Consider the following 18,878-nt stretch of genomic DNA (forward strand, 5'->3'; position numbering starts at 1 on the left):
AAGTGATTTGTCTATTGCTGAAATAAATCAAGACTCATTCCCACAACATGATGGCATTTAAATTCAGAAAAATTGCTCTTCCTTTACAAAAATGCCCTTCACATAATAACATAAGTAGAAATATGTGTCCAATATGTGAAATGGTAAACAATTGCTGTTCATGACCCTTCATAAATTGAGACCCTGATATTTTCAAAATGGCTGTGCACATAATATGGGGCATATTTTTACGAGCCCTGTTACGTTGCTATTGCACCACGCAATGTGGTGCAAGAGCGACGCAACTTAAAAATAAGATTTATGAAGGGACGCAAGGCTACCTTGCGTGGCCCTGAAGTGGCTTCATAAATCTCAATAAAGTAACTCACCGCAAATTGCTGCGTTGCCTTACTCTGCTCCTCTGTTCCCACGCCACATCCGTGGTCTTTGATGCATTCCCAGATTTACCAAAACTGGTAAACCTGGGAATGCACCAAAAAGATATGCCTTCTAAGGGGAGGCATAACGAGGAGAAATATCTTTATTTCTTCTTGATACTTCCTCTTTCTATGTGTGCTGCATTCTTTAGCACACATAGAAAGAGGAATATGCCTCTCAGGATTGTTTTTGTGCAGGAAGGTGCCCAATCCTGAACAAAAACAATCCACCTTACAACGCAGGCACCCTTGTACCATGGAGGGAGGGTGCCTGCATCTGCTCTAGGCAACCAAAATGGCAAGCATGCAGCATATTCTTTTAAATACGGTGCATTCCTGCCCTTTCCCTTTCATGCAGTGCAGCTCAGCTCAGCAAGGCAACTTGCTGTACTGCACTGTGCGATAATCCCATAAAAATACCCCTACAACTTTAATCTGATGTCTGATAATCAGCCTATTTTAATGTTTGTTTTCAGTTTTCTCTAGCTGGCACACCCCATAGAGCATCAGGCATTGTACATGCCTTTGGGTGGAGCTACTTAGGACAGCTGTTGGACTGAGGTACACCTTTATAGTTGTGTGACCGCTCGCTATGTGAAAGCTCAGAACACATTCTGTGGGTCAGCAAACGTACACAGCGAACTCTGAACTTGAGGGTTCATTCTCAATTCAAGCACCTACATTTTAAAATGTGTGGCATTGCCCCATAGCTGTTTTGATTTGTTGAGTGAAGGGTGCCTTCTTCAGTGGGCTGCATGGGCATGGGCGATTTAGCAGAAGTGAAGCCTCAGTTAGCTTCGTCGGCCAGCCCCAATGTTTTCACTGGACACCACTCATGTTTGATTTTTTTTCTTCCTTTACAATATGACCAACATCAACAAATCCTGTCTGAAGTGAAACATTTATAGAAACATTTGACCAGTGGACAGACCAGAGATCAACCTGAAGACACTATTGCAGCCACTAGCTGAAAATGTCTCTTTCAGAAAGCTCAGCGATCAATAACCCTTGTCAGAGTTAGCCCAATGTATCCTCACTCTAAACTGGGTAAAGGCAATACTCTGATTAATAGATAGTATGGCAGATTGGTACTACCTGTGAATGGCCATAATAGAAAAGACTTGAGAAACAACTTTGCATGATTCTTCAGAGGAAATATTTGACATGGTATTCGATTTAGTCATGTTGACCAGCAGCCTACATAGTTCAGCAGCATACAGCATAAAAAATGTCAGTAGCCTGAAAAAGACTGTCTTTCCATTGAACATTGTAGCACACCCAAAGTGTTGTCCAGTTAGCATCAAATTCTACCATGTTCTTTACAGTATCTCTTTTGATAGTTCAGGGTCCGGTGATTCTTGACAGTGAAAAGAAGTACTCGTTGGAACACGGGAAGGTGTCATTGGCTAAAAACAATAACAGAAGGTGTATTTTGTTGCCACTTACACTTATCAAATGACTCCTCATTATGCCTTTTGAGTTGTATGGAGTTAAATTGGTCTATAGGTATTAAACAAATTTTTTTGTTCCTATTTTCTACCTGGGACAAAACAAATGTGATTGAATTCAGCTCTCAGTGTGAACTTCATTGATCACATCTTGAATCACCCTGCACTGAATCACCAACATGTAACTACTATACAGAGTTTAGATTGACCATTCTGTCATTCTAGTGTATCAATCTATTGGCTAGTATATATTAATATGTCATGTGGCACAAGATTATATATTGACCTGTGGAGCTCTGAGTCTTCTTACGAGTCCCTCTGTAATTCTGATGGGATCAGGAATGAAATATGTGAGTCCCATTGAATGTATGAAATCCATGGCAACACCATAGATCCATTTACTTCCACTATGAGATTTCAGTTGATGACAGCAGTAAAAGGTTTGGAGTGAAACTCCAACGGGAAACTAGGACTTACTGATGAATTCAAACCCAGAATTTCTATTTCCTCCTATAATTCTGCATTACTAAGGGGATCCACAAGGTTCCGGTTGTAATCCCACGTAATCCTACCTCGCTAGTGTTACTGATGCCCTCAGTATTGGTAAATTTGAGAGGGAGGAGTAGGCATAACAAAATGAACCACGTAATGAGCCCCCAAGTGTTCCTTAACTTGTCAAAATTATATGATAGCATATTTTGTAACCATGGTGCTCTGTTCCCTCCGCAGCTCACAGCTTTACCTTGTTACTGATGCAGGCACAGACAAGCTCCACAGCCCCAAAGATCGCAGAGATACAAAATTATGCACTAGTGAGGATGGTAAGTAGCCCACAATAATATAAAACATGTCATTTAATTTATTATCGATGATAACGTGTTTAGATCATTTATGGAGCTCTAGTATTGACTTGAAGAGATGTCAGCATTGCTTTCCTTCCAGCCTGTCCATTAGATCCCTTATTTGCCTAAGCGGCACACATCCCTATAGTATACGCAAAACAGAATAATAATCCATTACAGTACCTAAGAATTGCACCATATGCCAAAACATTCCACTCATCTAAGTAGAACCAGCCAAGTAACAACTTACTGAAAAGTAATAACCTTCACTAGCAGATTACTCAATCAGACTAACTCAGAAACAAAATATCTACAATTGTTTTGTTTAGTTCACTGCTTCGGATAGTATGCTACATCATTGCACTTATTGCTTCCAAGTCTTGTTTTTGTTTCTGAAAAAGTATATTTGAGTGCCATACAAAACCAAATCAAGGGGCCTATTATGATTGCGGTTTTTCCGCATCCTCCGGGACGGCGGAAGCCACCGCCGGCCCGGAGGATGCGGAGAAACCGCAGCGGACCCACCAAAGACCCACCGCCACATTAGGATGGCTGGTGGATCCTGGTTTCCGTCCGCAGCTTTTCCGCCGCGGTTGGCTTACAACCGCGGCGGAAAAGCTCTAATATGGTGGCGGTGTCTCTCAGACACCGTCCGCCATATTAGGAAGGGCTTTAAAAAATGCTTTTCCGCGGCGGGTTTTCCGCCGTGGAAAAGCATGTGTAACTTCACTGCGGGGGCCCGTTGCGGGCCCCCTAGGTGAAGGGGGGGGGTGGGGGGTACACATGGGGGGTACCTATGGTACCCCCCTGCATTTGTATGCAGAAATCGTCAGGCACCGCACGGTGCCTGCCGCTTTCTGCATACAAATGCAATGTATGCATTTTTACCATTGCGGTGGATGCAGCTTGAAGCCGCACCCGCCGCAATGGTAAAAATAGAGGATGTGACCGCCAGGGTGGCGGTCACATCCTAATTGCACAGGAGGGAACTCCGCAGGCCATGCGGAGGTTCCCTCCTGCTCTATGGTGGCGGACGGACTCAGGTCCGTCCGCCATCATAATCGGCCCCTAAGTCATGTGCTAAAAACCTTAATGTCATCTCAGAGTTCTGATGAGATTTGAAAACCAGTGACAAGGAAGGCTGATTCACAAAGGTAAACTTACGCTTTGTGTAAGTTTACAATTATTTGCTATTTCACATAGGCATTTTTCTTCTATTATCTTTACGACTGTGGTGTCGGCGCTCATAAAAAGACAGGACTATCCTATCTTTTTATGTGTAAAATTACCTTTATAGATATTGTTCTAAGAAATTAAAGAGGTAAGATTGCAGAAATGTGATTGTATCTCAACAATTTAAATCTGCATCTATAGGTATCTATAAATTACAGATTTGTGACTGAAAAAGCAATAGATTCTCAAGAAATGACAATACATCACACATCATATAATAGAAAAGAGACTCAGTTTAATGATACTCAGTTAGCCACTCTAAGGTAGGTCTAAAGCTCTCAGCTGTGAAGGGATTTAAATGTTTGAACTGCAGATCAATAAATGTTTCAGCAGCAAGTACTCAACTCTCTGACTCATGCAGCCAGCTTATCTTCTTATCCCACTCAAAGAGCATTATTCATTTTCAAAGAGCCAGAAATTCAATCTTATTTCAAAGCAATGATGGTTAATGAGCAAGCGCCACAGTTTGATCTAAAAAAAGAAAGAACACCACCAAGATGCCTGTGGTGGTATTCAAAGTAACCTGAAGTTGTTGCCAGCTCTCCTGACAGGCAGTGTAGTGTGCTGGCTACAGCACTGAGTGCAACATGTTTACCAAATTAACTGAGACAGGTCCAATACTTCCGGTCACAGATAATGATGGTTACAAGCTTGAAAGCAACAACTCCTGCTGGGATCCAGAGTGCATGTTTTGCCCAGTTGCTCTTTAATACTTTGAAGCAGATTACAAGAGTTTTGTCAAAGTCAGCCTTACCAGTTAGTTGCAAATAGTTTACCTGTTCAGCTGGAGGTTGTCCTAACTGTTAAATTGACTGCATTCAGGTACATTAACCTTTGGCTGGTGGTAGGGAAATGTTATTTCCCTGGAATTTATGGAGTTTAACCTCACTAATATTGGAAAATTCTACGCAAAACTGTTATGGAATTAATTAACACATTTATAGACCTCATGTTGAATAACTACATTCAACAAGAGTACTATAGTCATCAGCACGAAGCAACAAATGTTGGATTTACCAATAAGATTCCCATTCTTTGCATCTGTAAGATGTGGTAATGATAATGACAATTTAGCAGTTGAGAGATCATACACTGTATTGGGGTGGGAGGATTATTTGCCAACCTTTCAACTTTGGTGATATTTTATTAATAACGGATTTAATATGGATGGCCTTTGTGTTGAGAATATTTCTCTTATAATGACTGTAAGATTATCTAGATTGCAAGAGAACTATTGTTTCTATTGTTCTCCAAATCATGGTCAACAAAACCAATCTTTAGAGAAGGTTACACCAAGTTCAGTATTGAAGCTAGACCATCACCAGCAGGTCGACATCTGGAGGACTACTCATATGGGTCTGGACAACCCTAGTTTGCAAAGTCAGTAGACTAAACATTGAGTCAGGGGATATATCAGGCATCGAAACCCTTTATCCACAAAAGGGGAGTTTGCCTTGAGCTTAATAAATATATATATTCACGTCAAGAACAAGAATCAGGAATCCATCACAATAGCACTTCTGACTAACTTCCTAGATAACGCAGACAGAGGAAACCTTTAATTGTAGATGGAGACTTCTGTGGGTTTTTCCAGGAACTAGTGCAAAAGGAGGAACTATTAAGGGATATTAAGAAATTGCAGGTGCCCCCACTCAAAAGATGCACAGCAAGTTCTAGCTTTTACCCCAACTCAAGGAGTATGTGTCTGTAACAGGCGGACACAATCCAATTTAGAAGGTACTCACACATTTTTAAGTGGGCGAACGCTAGGAATTAGGATTGACTACATAATGGTTTATTTAGATCTATGGCATAAATTCACTGATATGGGCATTATATTAAGGCACAACAGTGACCACAATGCTCTGGTTCTGGAATTAGTCAATATTTCTTTCATGCCAGAGAGCTCTGACAGAATGGTCTCCCCCATAATCACCACAAATAATGATAGACTGATCAAATGGAATCATAAAGTTTCAGAAAAGTACTCCCTCGCTAATATGAGGTAGTGTCTGCCCTTGACAACCTGGGTAATCAGGGAAACAATGATTTTATCGTTATGTCTATTTTCATACATCTTCTTAAGGCAATCAAGAGCCAATTTACAAGACAACCAGTAAGCTTGACCGAGACGCAGTGATATGCCCTGGTTTAATGGGAGCTGCAAAAAGGCAAAATCTGCCTTAATTGCAGCAGGAAAGGGTGGGAATAGTGTTCAGATATCAGAGAGAAGAAGAGCTTACAACAAGGCACAGACAGAGGCAAAAAAAGTGGCCGGAACTAAATTGGTGCACTTTGGTAGAGGCATCAAGAAACAAAAATAGCAAATTGTTTTGGCATTTACTGACCATACAGACAGTGCACACAGTAAAAAAAGAGGACTTTTTTTCCAAACAGTTGTCTGGGAGGAGCACTTAACAAAGTTGTATCTTATGGAGGGGAGCGACAAGGACTTTGAGATCCCAAGGGATGACAAAAGTTCGAACCCAGAGTTAGTTGCAAAAGAAGTAGTCACATTTACTCTAGAAGAAACTGGAACAGCAATTAATAACCTTGGAAAGGGAAAGCCCTAGGTTTAGACAAGATTCCGGGGGATCTTTATCGATCAGAACCCACCATATGGGGTCCTATACTTAATTGAATTTTTAATGCAATAACATGAGGAGGGGTTATTCCAAGTACTTGGAAGGGTGCCAAAATCATCCCGATTTTTAAAAAGGGGGATAAAGGCGGCCCTTCCAATTACAGACCTATTAGCCTTACAGATACGGCTCAGAAAGGGTTCAGCAAATTGATCCTGACTCACTTAAATGTTTGGATTGAGGATAATAACATACTGTCTCACGTACAAACTTGTTTTAGGGAATTCACTAGCACCCTAGATCAGATCTTTTGTTTCTTACTGCTTACTTGGAAGGAAGTAATCATTAGGAAGGGCCACCTATATGTACTGTTCGTAGATCTTAAGCAAGCATTTGACTCCATAAATCGCTCTAAATTCTTGGTCGCCCTCCAGGATCTTGGTCTGCCAAAAGGGCTGCTTCAACTTATTGCGTGTATGCACCAGGATAATTATGCGCAGGTCCAATTGAACCGAGGGGGCAAACTTACTGAAAAGATAAGAGTACACAAAGGAGTATGTTAAGGGTACGTTTTAGCCCCAACCCTATTCACTTTATATATAAATGGGCTGGTCAAAACTCTGTACAACTGCAGGGGTGGTCCTCCGAAGTTTGCGGGCAGACAAATTCCATCACTCCTATTCGCAGATGATACACTATTGATTGCAAAAACACCAATGGGTATCCAAAATATACTTAACAGGTTTGCAACAGCCTGCACTGACCTTGGTTTAGAGATAAATTGCTCAAAGACCAAATTCATGGCTTTTAACCCCAATATCCGTTTCAGAGGGAAAATTAGGCTGGGCTTTACCATGCTTGAACAAGTTAAGGTCTTTGACTACCTAGGTGTCAGACTGAATAGTAATCTGAGCTGGACAGACCAAATTGAAAAGAGTACTATGACTTTACAGTATTTCGACTCAGCAGTGGTTAAAAAACGAAACCAATATGTTTATCGGCCAATTTCTCCTGCCATTGAAATACACCGAGGGTGGGGTCTGGGGCTGCACTCTAGGGTGCAGAACTGTGGGGTCTGGACCAGACAATGAGTTTAGAGCTGTCCGAAAACAAGTTCATTAGGTCCCTATTAAAACTGCCAAATAGCACTCCACTCCTACCGGTCCGGCTAGATTTTGGCTTAAGTAGTGCCAAACATATAGAAGAATTTAAATTTCTATTGGTTTGGGTCAGGGTATGGTCCAGCAAAACACAGATTTTAGTAAAAGAGGCCATAGAAGAAGTACAAAACTTAGATTGAGGAACAGGATGGGTAAAGTGGTTCAGAGGTGTGAGGAACTGGTTAATGAGACTTGGACTGAAGGCCATGTGGGAGTACCCCAAATCCCTAACAAAAGATGTAGAACCTATTTTAAAGGCGAAGTTCTGGGCTTATACCCAGGACTCATGCTACGTCGCTGCAGTGCAGGGCTCCCTAACAGGAAGGTTTCTAGAGTTCAAAAGTATTTTTATGTTTGAATCAATAATGGACAAAACTGAACCTCCACATGCATGAGCACTTTACCTACAATTTAGGTACAGAACTATACTGCTGAACAGCATTAGAAGCAGATGGACATGGGCCACTGTAACTCTGACATGCCCTGCATGTACTCTTAGACCTGAATCATTAGATCACTATATGTTTTTTGTCCCTCCTACATACACATTAGGAAAAAGTGGCTCATACCTCCATGCTGGATTTTATCGTTTAGGCGACCACCAGATGCACTCCGAGTTTTTACGTCAGATTTAACAAAATGGCTGGTATTTGCCATATCATGGCATCTGCTTTATACCTGGCGTATTAGGTCTAAGGTACTAACTGTAAATTAAATTAGAGGACAAAACAGGCTCAGGTATAGCTGGGTAGCAATACATTGAATCTTTGAATAATGTTTCTCTGCTTTTTTACATGTTAATTGATTACAAGTATTTATTCACTTTTTGCCATTTTTAAAAATGTTATAACTTTGCATGTCATGATTATTTATAATTCATTGTTTATTGTATTTTATAAGAAATATTGTTGTTTACGAGCTTGTGAATGATCTGTATATTGGATCGAATAAATAACTAGCTAACTATTGTTCTCCATCCACCATAACGACTTTCCTACTTCTAAAATATCTTTAGAGAACCATGGAGAACTATGGCAATGAGGGTTTGAGGCGAATGATCATTTAGAATTTCAAACGGACATTTACTAAATCTGATGGTAGTGACATTCCGACTACATTATTATTGGTTAGCAATTTATGTTTCAGAAGATTCTCTCATAGTCTTGTATTTAAAAATTATCAAAGTAGATAATGAATGTGTAGATCGGTAGAGGTATATAAATGAGCTACAACACACTTTGTTTCGTAATTTAGAAACAGAACTAAAGGGAGAGAAAACTACAGTAGAAAATGCATGTTCAAAAGATACAGGAAAGAGAAGTAAAAGTCAAGCCAAGCAGGTTAAGAAATCATAAGACATGCACCATAAATAAGTCTATCGTAAATAATAATAATAATAATAATAGGCATTTATTAAGCGCGCAGCTACCCCAACGGGGTGTCCCGGCGCTAACAGGCAGACATCACTCGGCGCAGAGCAAAAATGCTAATTAGTCCTGGCGGCAGAATAGCCAGGTCTTGAGAGATTTGCGAAACTCAAGTTCAGACTGGATCAGGCGGAGGTGAAGGGGAAGTTTGTTACACCATTGGGTGGCACCCACCTCAAAAGACTTGCCTCCTGATCTAGTTTTTTTGAATCTGGGGGTAACAAGCAGATGTTTAGTATTAGAGTGTAAGGCTCTAGAATGACTGTAGGGGCGGAGTCTCTTCCTAAGGTAGGCTGGTCCTAGACCTTTGGCTGCCCGAAAGGCCAATGTCAATACTTTAAACTCGATCCTTTTGGCTATAGGGAGCCAGTGCAGTTTCCGCTAGAAGGGGGATATGTGTTGCCTGAGCGAGACGCCACAGAGAAGGCGGGCTGCGGCATTTTGGACCGTTAAAGAAAAGTAATAGACGGTACACCACACAGCTTAACTTAGATACCCAGAGAATATTAATAAAGAACACAGGTGGTTTAGAGGTGCGAGAATCTTGGCTTTACTTTTAGACCAAGTACTCTTGAAGACCCTGATGAAGGCCTGAGGCAAGTACATAACACATTGGCTGGGCCATTGGAAATGCATATGGAATAATTTCAAGTTAAATAAACAAAGAAGTTGCACATTTCTTGGGCACAAACACTTTTTTCATTTGAACGGAATGACTCCTGATCATCAGTGTTTGAATAACAAGTGAACTATCTTTTATTGATGGAATAATATCTGAGATATTGAGATTGCCCTCCCATTTCTTATATTAATAAAGAACACATAACAAATCCCCACATGATAAATCCTGATTATAAGTTCCCAAAAACGGACTGACACAGTATGCAAATTACTACTGGTCAATAAGAAGTATCAGCTTAAACAGATGAAATATGACAGCAGCATAGAATTTTATTTTGCAACACACAAGCCAATGAAAAAGGGCACCGTAGCAAGTCCAATAAGAATGTGTTTCTTAAATTAAGAGGTAAACTATGAGTTATAAGTACTGCAAAGGCACAAATGAAAACCACAGAAAATAAAATATGAAGGCTTCCTAATACGCAGGCAGCTTCTGATCATTTGATCATTACTGATGCACAACGTACATAGCAGTTTCCAATATGGAGATGATTGGAAGTAGACAGAAGTCATGATAGTCTGTACTCTCTTATCATCAAGTCATGCCTGTGCAGAGAAATTGTCGTATTTCCTTTTCCACTGGGTTAGCAAACAGGGCAGCTTGTTTCAAAACAAGCCAAGGGTAAACCAGGAAAAGTAGAGGGTCTAGTGGACGTCAGCATTCTCTTTAATGAAAGCACACATGGTCTCATGATAATGACAAGAATAAGAAATTCAGTATGTAAAGGATTTGTGAAGTGCTGAAATTACTGCTGTGCAAACATTCATTGCCACATTCAAAGCCCCCTTTCCACCCAGAGAACACGATCCAGCAGGATCCAACCTTCAGCTACTCATTTCGTTTAAGAGACAAATTCAGCGTACACAAGTGCCCCAGAATGAAGCAACGACAATTGGGCGGTCTGACCCATGCCGACAAGCCCCTCAGATTCACTGGGACTCTGGAATTTACCCATCGGTTGGATCAGCTGATGTGTAAGAGAGAACCTATGCTCTCAGCACTCCTCTAGCAAATCAGCTGAGAAACAGATGGGGGTGCAGCACAAATCAGAACCCACCAGTCCGCGAGAACTCACAGCTGCCAAGCACAGCATTCAACTTTCCATCACAGTCTTCTGACATATCAATGATTAAGACATGATTACTGGAAACAATCAATAAATGACAAATACACCACAGTCTGCTTAAATATCGGAGAAAAGAAGTTCATCAGGGTATCTAGACTTTATTAGAATTGGATGGCCATGCCAATGGCAGAATGTTTGTTCTCCTTATTACTCTAACATAAGTAAGCTGTCAGAAACATTGATTACTTACGAATTCCCTGGAGTCATGCAATTGTTTGAAAGAATATATTCTTCTTACACAGGCCAAAGACAAGTTGAAGTACCAAAGCTATACACATGGATCTCAAGGTTAAGGTTGGAGAAGGGGATTTTTTACTTGTAGTGATATTTTTTACTTTGTCCTAGATTGGGATACCAGATCAGCCAATACAATTGCTCTTGCTCAATCATTTTCCCATGTAACCACATCCAGCTCTTGTATGTCTCAAGTCTTATTGATATGTAGGTACATTGTCTTGAGCTTTAGTTTGCTTTTTAGCACTCTTAAGTAATTTGTTTTTCAAGCTTCTACTTAATTTATTTAAATTATAATAATCAACATTTTAAAACTATTTTATTTTCTTAGTATCAAAGCTGTTCGGATGGCAACTATGTTCAGAAATGTCCTACAGTGATACAAGCAGTGACCTCCCTTTCCCTCTGTCTGGACCAGTGAAAGCAGCTGTAACATTGAGGAAACAGGACAAGGGCCTTCATCAATACTTGCTTGAAGCTGCATATAATTACATTTCACAGGTAGGAACATGCACAGTGTTCACAGATCTCAGATGGTCTGACTTAATAATCTTTCTTTCAGTATTTTTGACCTCCCCCTTTCAGGTACAGCGTAAACTAAAGGCATTACAAGGGATTTTGGAATTCTGGTGTGCAAAATGTGCAAATGTCTTATCTATACAAGGACATCATGGCCTCTCCATCATTATAATTATATAATTAAAGGGCACAATGTGTCAATCATCAGAACATATATTTATTAAATTACCCCTTGAAAATGAGTAATGGGCAGGGTTTGCAAATATTGGTGCACTTTACAGTATGTGTAAATGTGGACAATGAGTGAGTGTTTACAAACATTTAGCTGCTTTAAAAACCTAACTACCTCCAGGCATTTTCCAATAAGTAAGCTATTCCACCACAATGAGAAACATTTACGACACAACAAAGGATCTTATTCAGAGTTTGGCGGGCAGCCCACAGGTCCACCATGTCAGTGGAAGCCATGCCCCTGCTCCCTGGTTTAAGGTTGCTTGCCAAAATTAAAGACCCCTGCCAGGCAAGCGGATATCACTTTATTTTCAGCAGAGCTACGGTGGCAATGGCTCAGCGGAAGTCACTGACCTCTTGCTGAGAGTGTGCCATATTTAAGGAGCCTGCTTGGGAGAGATTTTGATTTTCAATAGCAAACTCCCAAGCAAATTGAATCCACTTGACATACAGACATCTAATCAAGATGATGGAAGCAACACTTTAGTCGAAGATGGTAAATTATATATAGCTAAGAAGAGATCAGATATCCTAGGAAGGAGATATCAAAAAGAGGTGCATGCAAATTGGATGCTATAGTCCCCATTCTGACATTAATAATAGGTTGGTCTTTAATACTGTAAGGCTTCTTTGCTGAGTTGGCTAGAGTACCCACCATGGGTTTTGTGACAGCACAATGATGAATCTATTGCTGTCATAACACCTATAGCTCTTCCTTAAAATCTCTTACAAAGTACAGATATAAATATGGAAACGAATGCCATAGTTTACAGCAGATGTTATAATTGTATGTTTCAGAGTTATACATAACTTCAGCTTTTAAATTATTGTCTATGCATGATTAAAAATACTATGAAGCATATCTTTGTCGACATTTTAGTGGGATGGGTGAATTTCATCCAACTGGGCGACTTTTTCTTAACTTTTTGCAAGTGTTAAACTATATCATGAGCGCACAATTCCTTTTGTGATAAAAATTAACCACAGACGAGTCTTTCCACCTGTAAGGGACATGTAAAAGGCCCTGAAAATACTAGGCTGAGTGATACTTTAAGATCTAGCAAGAGGAAGTAGGTGAAAAAGTCACAAGAGTGACAATTATTATTATTTTTTTAAATCTGGAGCCGCTGAAGTGCCGTGTTTGCAGATAACTATTTTCCACTTCTCTTATACACCCGTTGTACTTCTGTTTCGATTGGCTGAGTGCATATTCTTATTCTTCCACTTTGAATAAAATTAGGCAGTTCCTCAAAAAAGTAATATTGGTTACTACTAAAGTTGAGAACCCTAGTACTAGTTTCTAGTGCAAAGGGTACACAAATGCGACTCATCTTATAGAAGTAATGACTTCACGGAGAAGGGGTTATTCAATGCCTCAAGTACAGTGTAGCCTACTTTCCGAGAAACAACTCATTAAGCAAAACTATACCAGAAATCATAAACAGATTCGAATCTGTTTGTGCCGTCTTTATGTGGATGTCTTCTTCCAGTTGCACAAAGTGTGAAATACTGACCTTGAAGAAAAGATGTTGCTAACATATGTCACACACTCTTAAACTCGATTAGATATCTAGATTGAGCTATATACTCATTTTCAGAAATCTCATCTGTTGAATTAAGCCCACGGAGAAGCTGTCTGAAAAGAAGTCGTTGTATAATGTTCATCTTTCATAGACTTTGCATATACTGTCACTTACTCTGCAACACACCTGCTTCGATATTTGACTATGTTACCTGTCATGGGGACTTGTGGACCTTGCATAGTGATTTCTACATGTTTCTACATGGTGCTTTCAGCACCGCCCGCCGCAATGTTAAAAATGCGGGATGTGCCCGCCAGTGTGGCGGGCACATCCTAATGGCCCCCACGGGACCGCCGCCCTTATGGCGGGTGGTCCCGTTTTACGTCGAGATGGCGGGCGGACTTTAATGGGCCCCTTAAGTTTCAGAGTGATCTGTGTCTCGAATTAACAACAATGAAAACATATTCATGTGCCCTGAATAACCAGCAAATTCCTAAAAGACATCACACAAGCAAATTGATCTTATGATGAATCTGGCAGTTTTTGGATACTAAAGAGCTGTTAGCTAATTTTTGAATATCAAATTAAAAGAATGAAATAAAAGCTACTGCTCTTCAGTCAGTTTTATGTTGCAAATCTCTTCTGAGCTTCTAGCACAAGGTTCTTGAGCTTAGTCCTCCTGCGCATAATTTATCTATTTCTCCCAATCCACATGGTTCTATCGATCACTGGTTATGGCTGATGAAAACATCTTCTCAAAAAGTTGTCACTTCTGAGCTGTGATTTGTACTCTTTGGGTTCGCCTGCTTTTTAGATGCCTAATAATTTGCAATGAAACACTATGGGGCCTAGAGTTGTTGTCATGAACAGCTTTTAAAGAAAATCTTATCATTTTCATTGTACACTTTAGGAAGCCCTGAATCATCCCTGTGAAAATTTTCTTTCTCCAATATTGAACACTGTTTGCATCTTTTTCCTGACACTTTATGTCCCATAGTTCTAACATCGAATGAGACCAATCATATTAGTTCAGATATGGTGCCGGCACTATGTGGGCATGGACACACAACAAACATCTTAGCAATATCTCCATTTTTGGCCAGGAGATGGAATACCCTTCTCCTTTCACCTGAAGAATATTTTTACCATTGTCTATAAATGCGGGAGCATTTTCATATTATCTTAAACCTGCTAATTTAGCTCATTTCTATCCTTCTGATCTTGTTTATTTTTTATTTTGGTGACTTAACTCTACTTTATTCTCAGCTATTTTCCAATCCGCTGTAAATCATTTAAAGTTTCCTGGATGCTGACTATGCAAGGGATTATCATGCCCCTCACTCAGTTGTATCCCTAGTAATTTAATTAAAAATTATTTCCTATATTCTTTTTAGCTCGCCTTGCTGTATTTTTTTATTTTATTTTATTTTATTCAAAGTTTTATATAGCGCGAACAAGATCCTTACAGATATCAGAGCGCTTCACAATGACAGGGTAGGGGCAGTAGGAATGAACAGAGGTAATGGGAGCATTGTAGTAGTCACTAACATGAAAGGATAATAATAACATACATAAAACATATCAATATACAGTCAGGTAAACAAGTAATATAAGACGGCACAAGTCATTGATCCCACTACAGAGGTGTTCAGGTACACCTTGGGTGAGTGGAAGGCTTATACCAGTGTTTTAGTATAGAGAGAGCACTGAGTGGGGGCATCGGGAGGGTGAATCAGTGACCCAACGTGTATCATATATTGGTCGGTAGTAAGAAAGTAGCGTAGTAGTGTCTCCATCAAGTAGAGGTATAGTGCCAGAGGACAAGGTGAGCATTGACACAAGCCAATGCAGAGTCTCTGATCCAGCACCTATAAGGTTCAGGAGATCTTGGCCAGAAGGATGGTTTTCACCTCTTTCTTGAAGAGTGCAGTGGAGGAGATACGCCTTGTTTCAGGAGGGAGCGCATTCCAGATCCTGGGTGCCATTCCTGAGAAGGAGCGCTTGTAAGTTTTCTCTTTCCGGAATCTACGGGGTTTCAGGAGTAGATTTTTTGAGCTTCTATTGGATCTCGAACCTCCTGATATAGACAACGTTTGAGCGAGGTAGTTGGGTGCATTGTGGTGCACGGCCGCGTGTGTCATAACTGCACTTTTTAGTTGTATTCTGGCTTCAAAAGGCAGCCATTTTAGGGACTTTAAGTCTGGGGAAATATGCGAATGTTTTCTTGAGCCAGTAATGAGTCTTGCGGCAGCGTTCAGGGAGGCTCTTAAGGGTGCTGTTGTGGATAGCGGGAGTCCGCTGAGGGCCACAATTCCGTAGTCTATTCGAGGGATGACTAACGCTTGTACAGCAGTTTGGAAGTCTTCAGCAGGGAGGAAGGGTTTAATTTTCCTCAGTGTGTTGATTTGGAAATTAGCTGCTTTTGTGGCTTTGCTGACCTGCTGCTGCATGTTGAGCTTGACGTCCAGTGTGATGCCTAGGGATTTCGCTGAGTCCACGATGGTGGGTTGGACATTGAGTGCTGTTAGGTTGTTGAGCCATGTTTGGGTGGTGGAAATTTTCGCCGGGGTGAGATGAGAAGGAACTCAGTTTTCAGAGCATTTAGTTTGAGGTGATTATCGGCTAGCCAAGATTGAGTGTTAATAAGCGTGGAATTCAGATGTTTGATATCTTCCGGGGATTGAAGCTTTAGGTACAGTTGTGTGTCGTCGGCGTACATATGGAATATGGAATGTATATATAGTGTTCTGCAGCCTTTGTTGTTCTGGCTTCCTTTCAGGCTGTGGTCTGAAAAATCTTTTATAATAGTGGGTGGCACATGATAACAACTGCATGCTGGCCTAGTACAGATGCTCTGTAAACCCTCAGTTGGTTTTAATACCATGATTCATTAACTCTTCCTTTATATTTCAGCAGTGTACAGGGTGGTTAGATGAGCAGTTCTTGCATGTTTTTTCATATATTTATCCATTAATTAATTATCCACCACCTCAGCGCTCTTACCCATGCTTTCTATGGTGCCTCGGGAGAGAAGTTGGAGCTTACATCCTCCTTTATCAGTAGTCATGAATCTGTGCTTAAGCCTCACTGAGGGAACAAATACATGTATACATATTTTTATTATATTAAAATTTATATAATCTTTATATTAACTTAGTAGCTAATTATTATTATTTTTTTTATTTATAACTATTGCTCTTTTGAGCACGTTTATTAAGTACATGAACACAGCAGACATTTTAAAGAAATGTAACGATTTATAAAATTATAAATGCATTTTTATAAAACTGTGTGCTTAAAACAAAAATTCCAACATCTGCCTACATTTTTCTGTAGTGACACTAAGCACGTTTTAGTTCTACCTGGTATTGTTGAAAAAAATCCATTCATTATAATAATGCCACATTAAAAAAGAATATACTATTCAAAAACATAACAAAAATGATTGACATGATTGCCATTTTAGAGGTTGCCAGGGCATACTAAACAGACCCTCCTTTACCTTTTGAAGATACTGGTGTATCCTGCATTTTTAGGTTTGTAATTTTACTGCTCTATTGTCATATATGGGAAGCAGGATTGAAAGGTTTCCCAAATGAGCAACTTTCTTTGTGAAATTGCTCATGTTGGATACAATGTGTGTCACTTCTGACATTCAAATAAATACTTTTGCTCATGGCAAAGTTGTATTAAGCTTTATTTAAGAGAGAGAAATCTAATTGTTTACAGGGATAAGAGTCACAACTTTAGTAATTGCATGAAAGTTGGATATCATTATAACAATATTGCTTGAAGTCCCAACTCTTTTGCATTTATAAAAAGTTAGACTTAGGATTCGTAATAAAAAAGTTAAATAGAGAAATACTCCCAAGCGATTTAAGTACAGTATTTTACTTATTGATGTGGGAAAGAGTATTCCAAGTTGTAAGAAACATTTTTATATTAAATAAGTGAAATTTCCTGAGTAACATATTTAGATGTTTTATTATATTGCTTACTTACACTGTATATGTACATTTTACAGCAAAAGTGTGAAAAAATAATATTGTAGGATATTTGAAAATGTACACATTTAATGAAGTGCTGAGTCATGACATTTTCATAATTCTTGTGGCACATATGGGGAGTGCTGGAATAAGTTGGGTAGTGCAGCTTCTCCTTTTCTCACCCCTTGTGGAAGGGACGTGCTAGGGTGTGTTCCCTATTCCTCCTCCCAGTAACTGACAAATGTAGAGTAGCAAAAGTCTGGTTTAATTCTGAGCTACTCTTACCCTGTTTTCACAAGCAGGTTAATTGGAAATGCATGAAAGCATCAGAGGCAAATTTCAACCTCATAAAAAGCCGCCTCGTGGGTGTAGGTAAGAATATTGCTTCTCTTTTGGAGTTTTACTCTCCATTCCATAGTGAATGAGGCAGTGCCTCTGGACACTAACCCCGAATAGAGGGTGTTAGTGGTCTTGTTCCTGGTCTTACAGCCACACGATGTTTCTTTTCATGTCCTTCTTGCTTTGTTTGTGACCCTCCCCACTAAGGGTAACTTTGTTTTCCTTGACCTCAAGAGTGATCTTCCAAGCTTCATTCATTATAATTAAGGCCTAAGTTTATTTGTGCATCAGGTCTGAGTTTAGCAGGTGAGAAAGGGGAGCTTTAGTAGTGCTCCTCAGCTTGCCACAATGTTCTTCAGCTACTCCTCATGTTTGTATGCAGGTCTGCAGTGTTTTCTAAAGGCCTTGTGGAGACTCATACCCCTCCCTCAAGCGTACAGACACCCATTTTGAGCAAATCATATGGTGTTTTAGTATATACCCCTTTATTGTTGCTGTATGCCTACTGCTTCGTGCTCCTTGTCATCAGGCAGTTTACAAACTGCATGTTACTGTACATTGCTTAGGTAGACTGCTAAGCAGGGCACCACATGAAAATATTTTTTAATGATTCATCCAGTAATGAACAGTTGAAACAGTAAATAATATTCTTCAATATATTGTTTTTCATAGTATCCATTGATGTTTGTGCATATAGTCCAATTAGTATAGTCTTCATAAAAATATATATAATTAAAGATACATGTTTTAATGTCCCCAGTAAATTTAAAGCTGTGGTGAATTCCTCAGGTGACCTAACATTTCATAAATAAGTTGTTTATCTTTATCATTCATCAGTGTTCCATTCTCAAGATGACACTTTTCATTTACTCATGTGCAAGGTACTGCCTTCAACAGTCACATCTTGCACAGGAGTACATGAAAAGCCTATGAATTCCTGAAGTGGGAGAGCAGGGTGATCAGTGTGGTTTGTGAACTTCTTCATCAGTTGGTCTCTTTTTTACAGAATGGCTTGTCAGGGTGAAGGTTTCACATAAGCAGCAATAAGATCTTTTTAAAATATTTGTAGATAAATTAATATTTATTTATAATGTAATTTTGTTATCATTAATACGAATGTATATATTTTT

At 39.7% G+C, this 18,878-nt stretch overlaps 1 protein-coding gene across 1 annotated transcript in view; it reads left to right on the top strand.

Annotated features, from left to right (window-relative positions):
* LOC144784068 (uncharacterized) overlaps window positions 1-18,878 on the top strand; it is a 1,315,621-nt gene that overhangs the window by 537,895 nt on the left and 758,848 nt on the right. Inside the window, exons 20-21 of the mRNA XM_078662758.1 lie at window positions 2,594-2,685; window positions 11,482-11,651. Of these exons, the coding sequence (XP_078518884.1) occupies window positions 2,594-2,685; window positions 11,482-11,651 (262 nt within the window). The remainder of the gene's footprint in view (window positions 1-2,593; window positions 2,686-11,481; window positions 11,652-18,878) is intronic.

Source organism: Lissotriton helveticus, chromosome 10, assembly GCF_964261635.1.
Source record: "Lissotriton helveticus chromosome 10, aLisHel1.1, whole genome shotgun sequence".
Classification (NCBI taxonomy): Eukaryota; Metazoa; Chordata; class Amphibia; order Caudata; family Salamandridae; genus Lissotriton; species Lissotriton helveticus.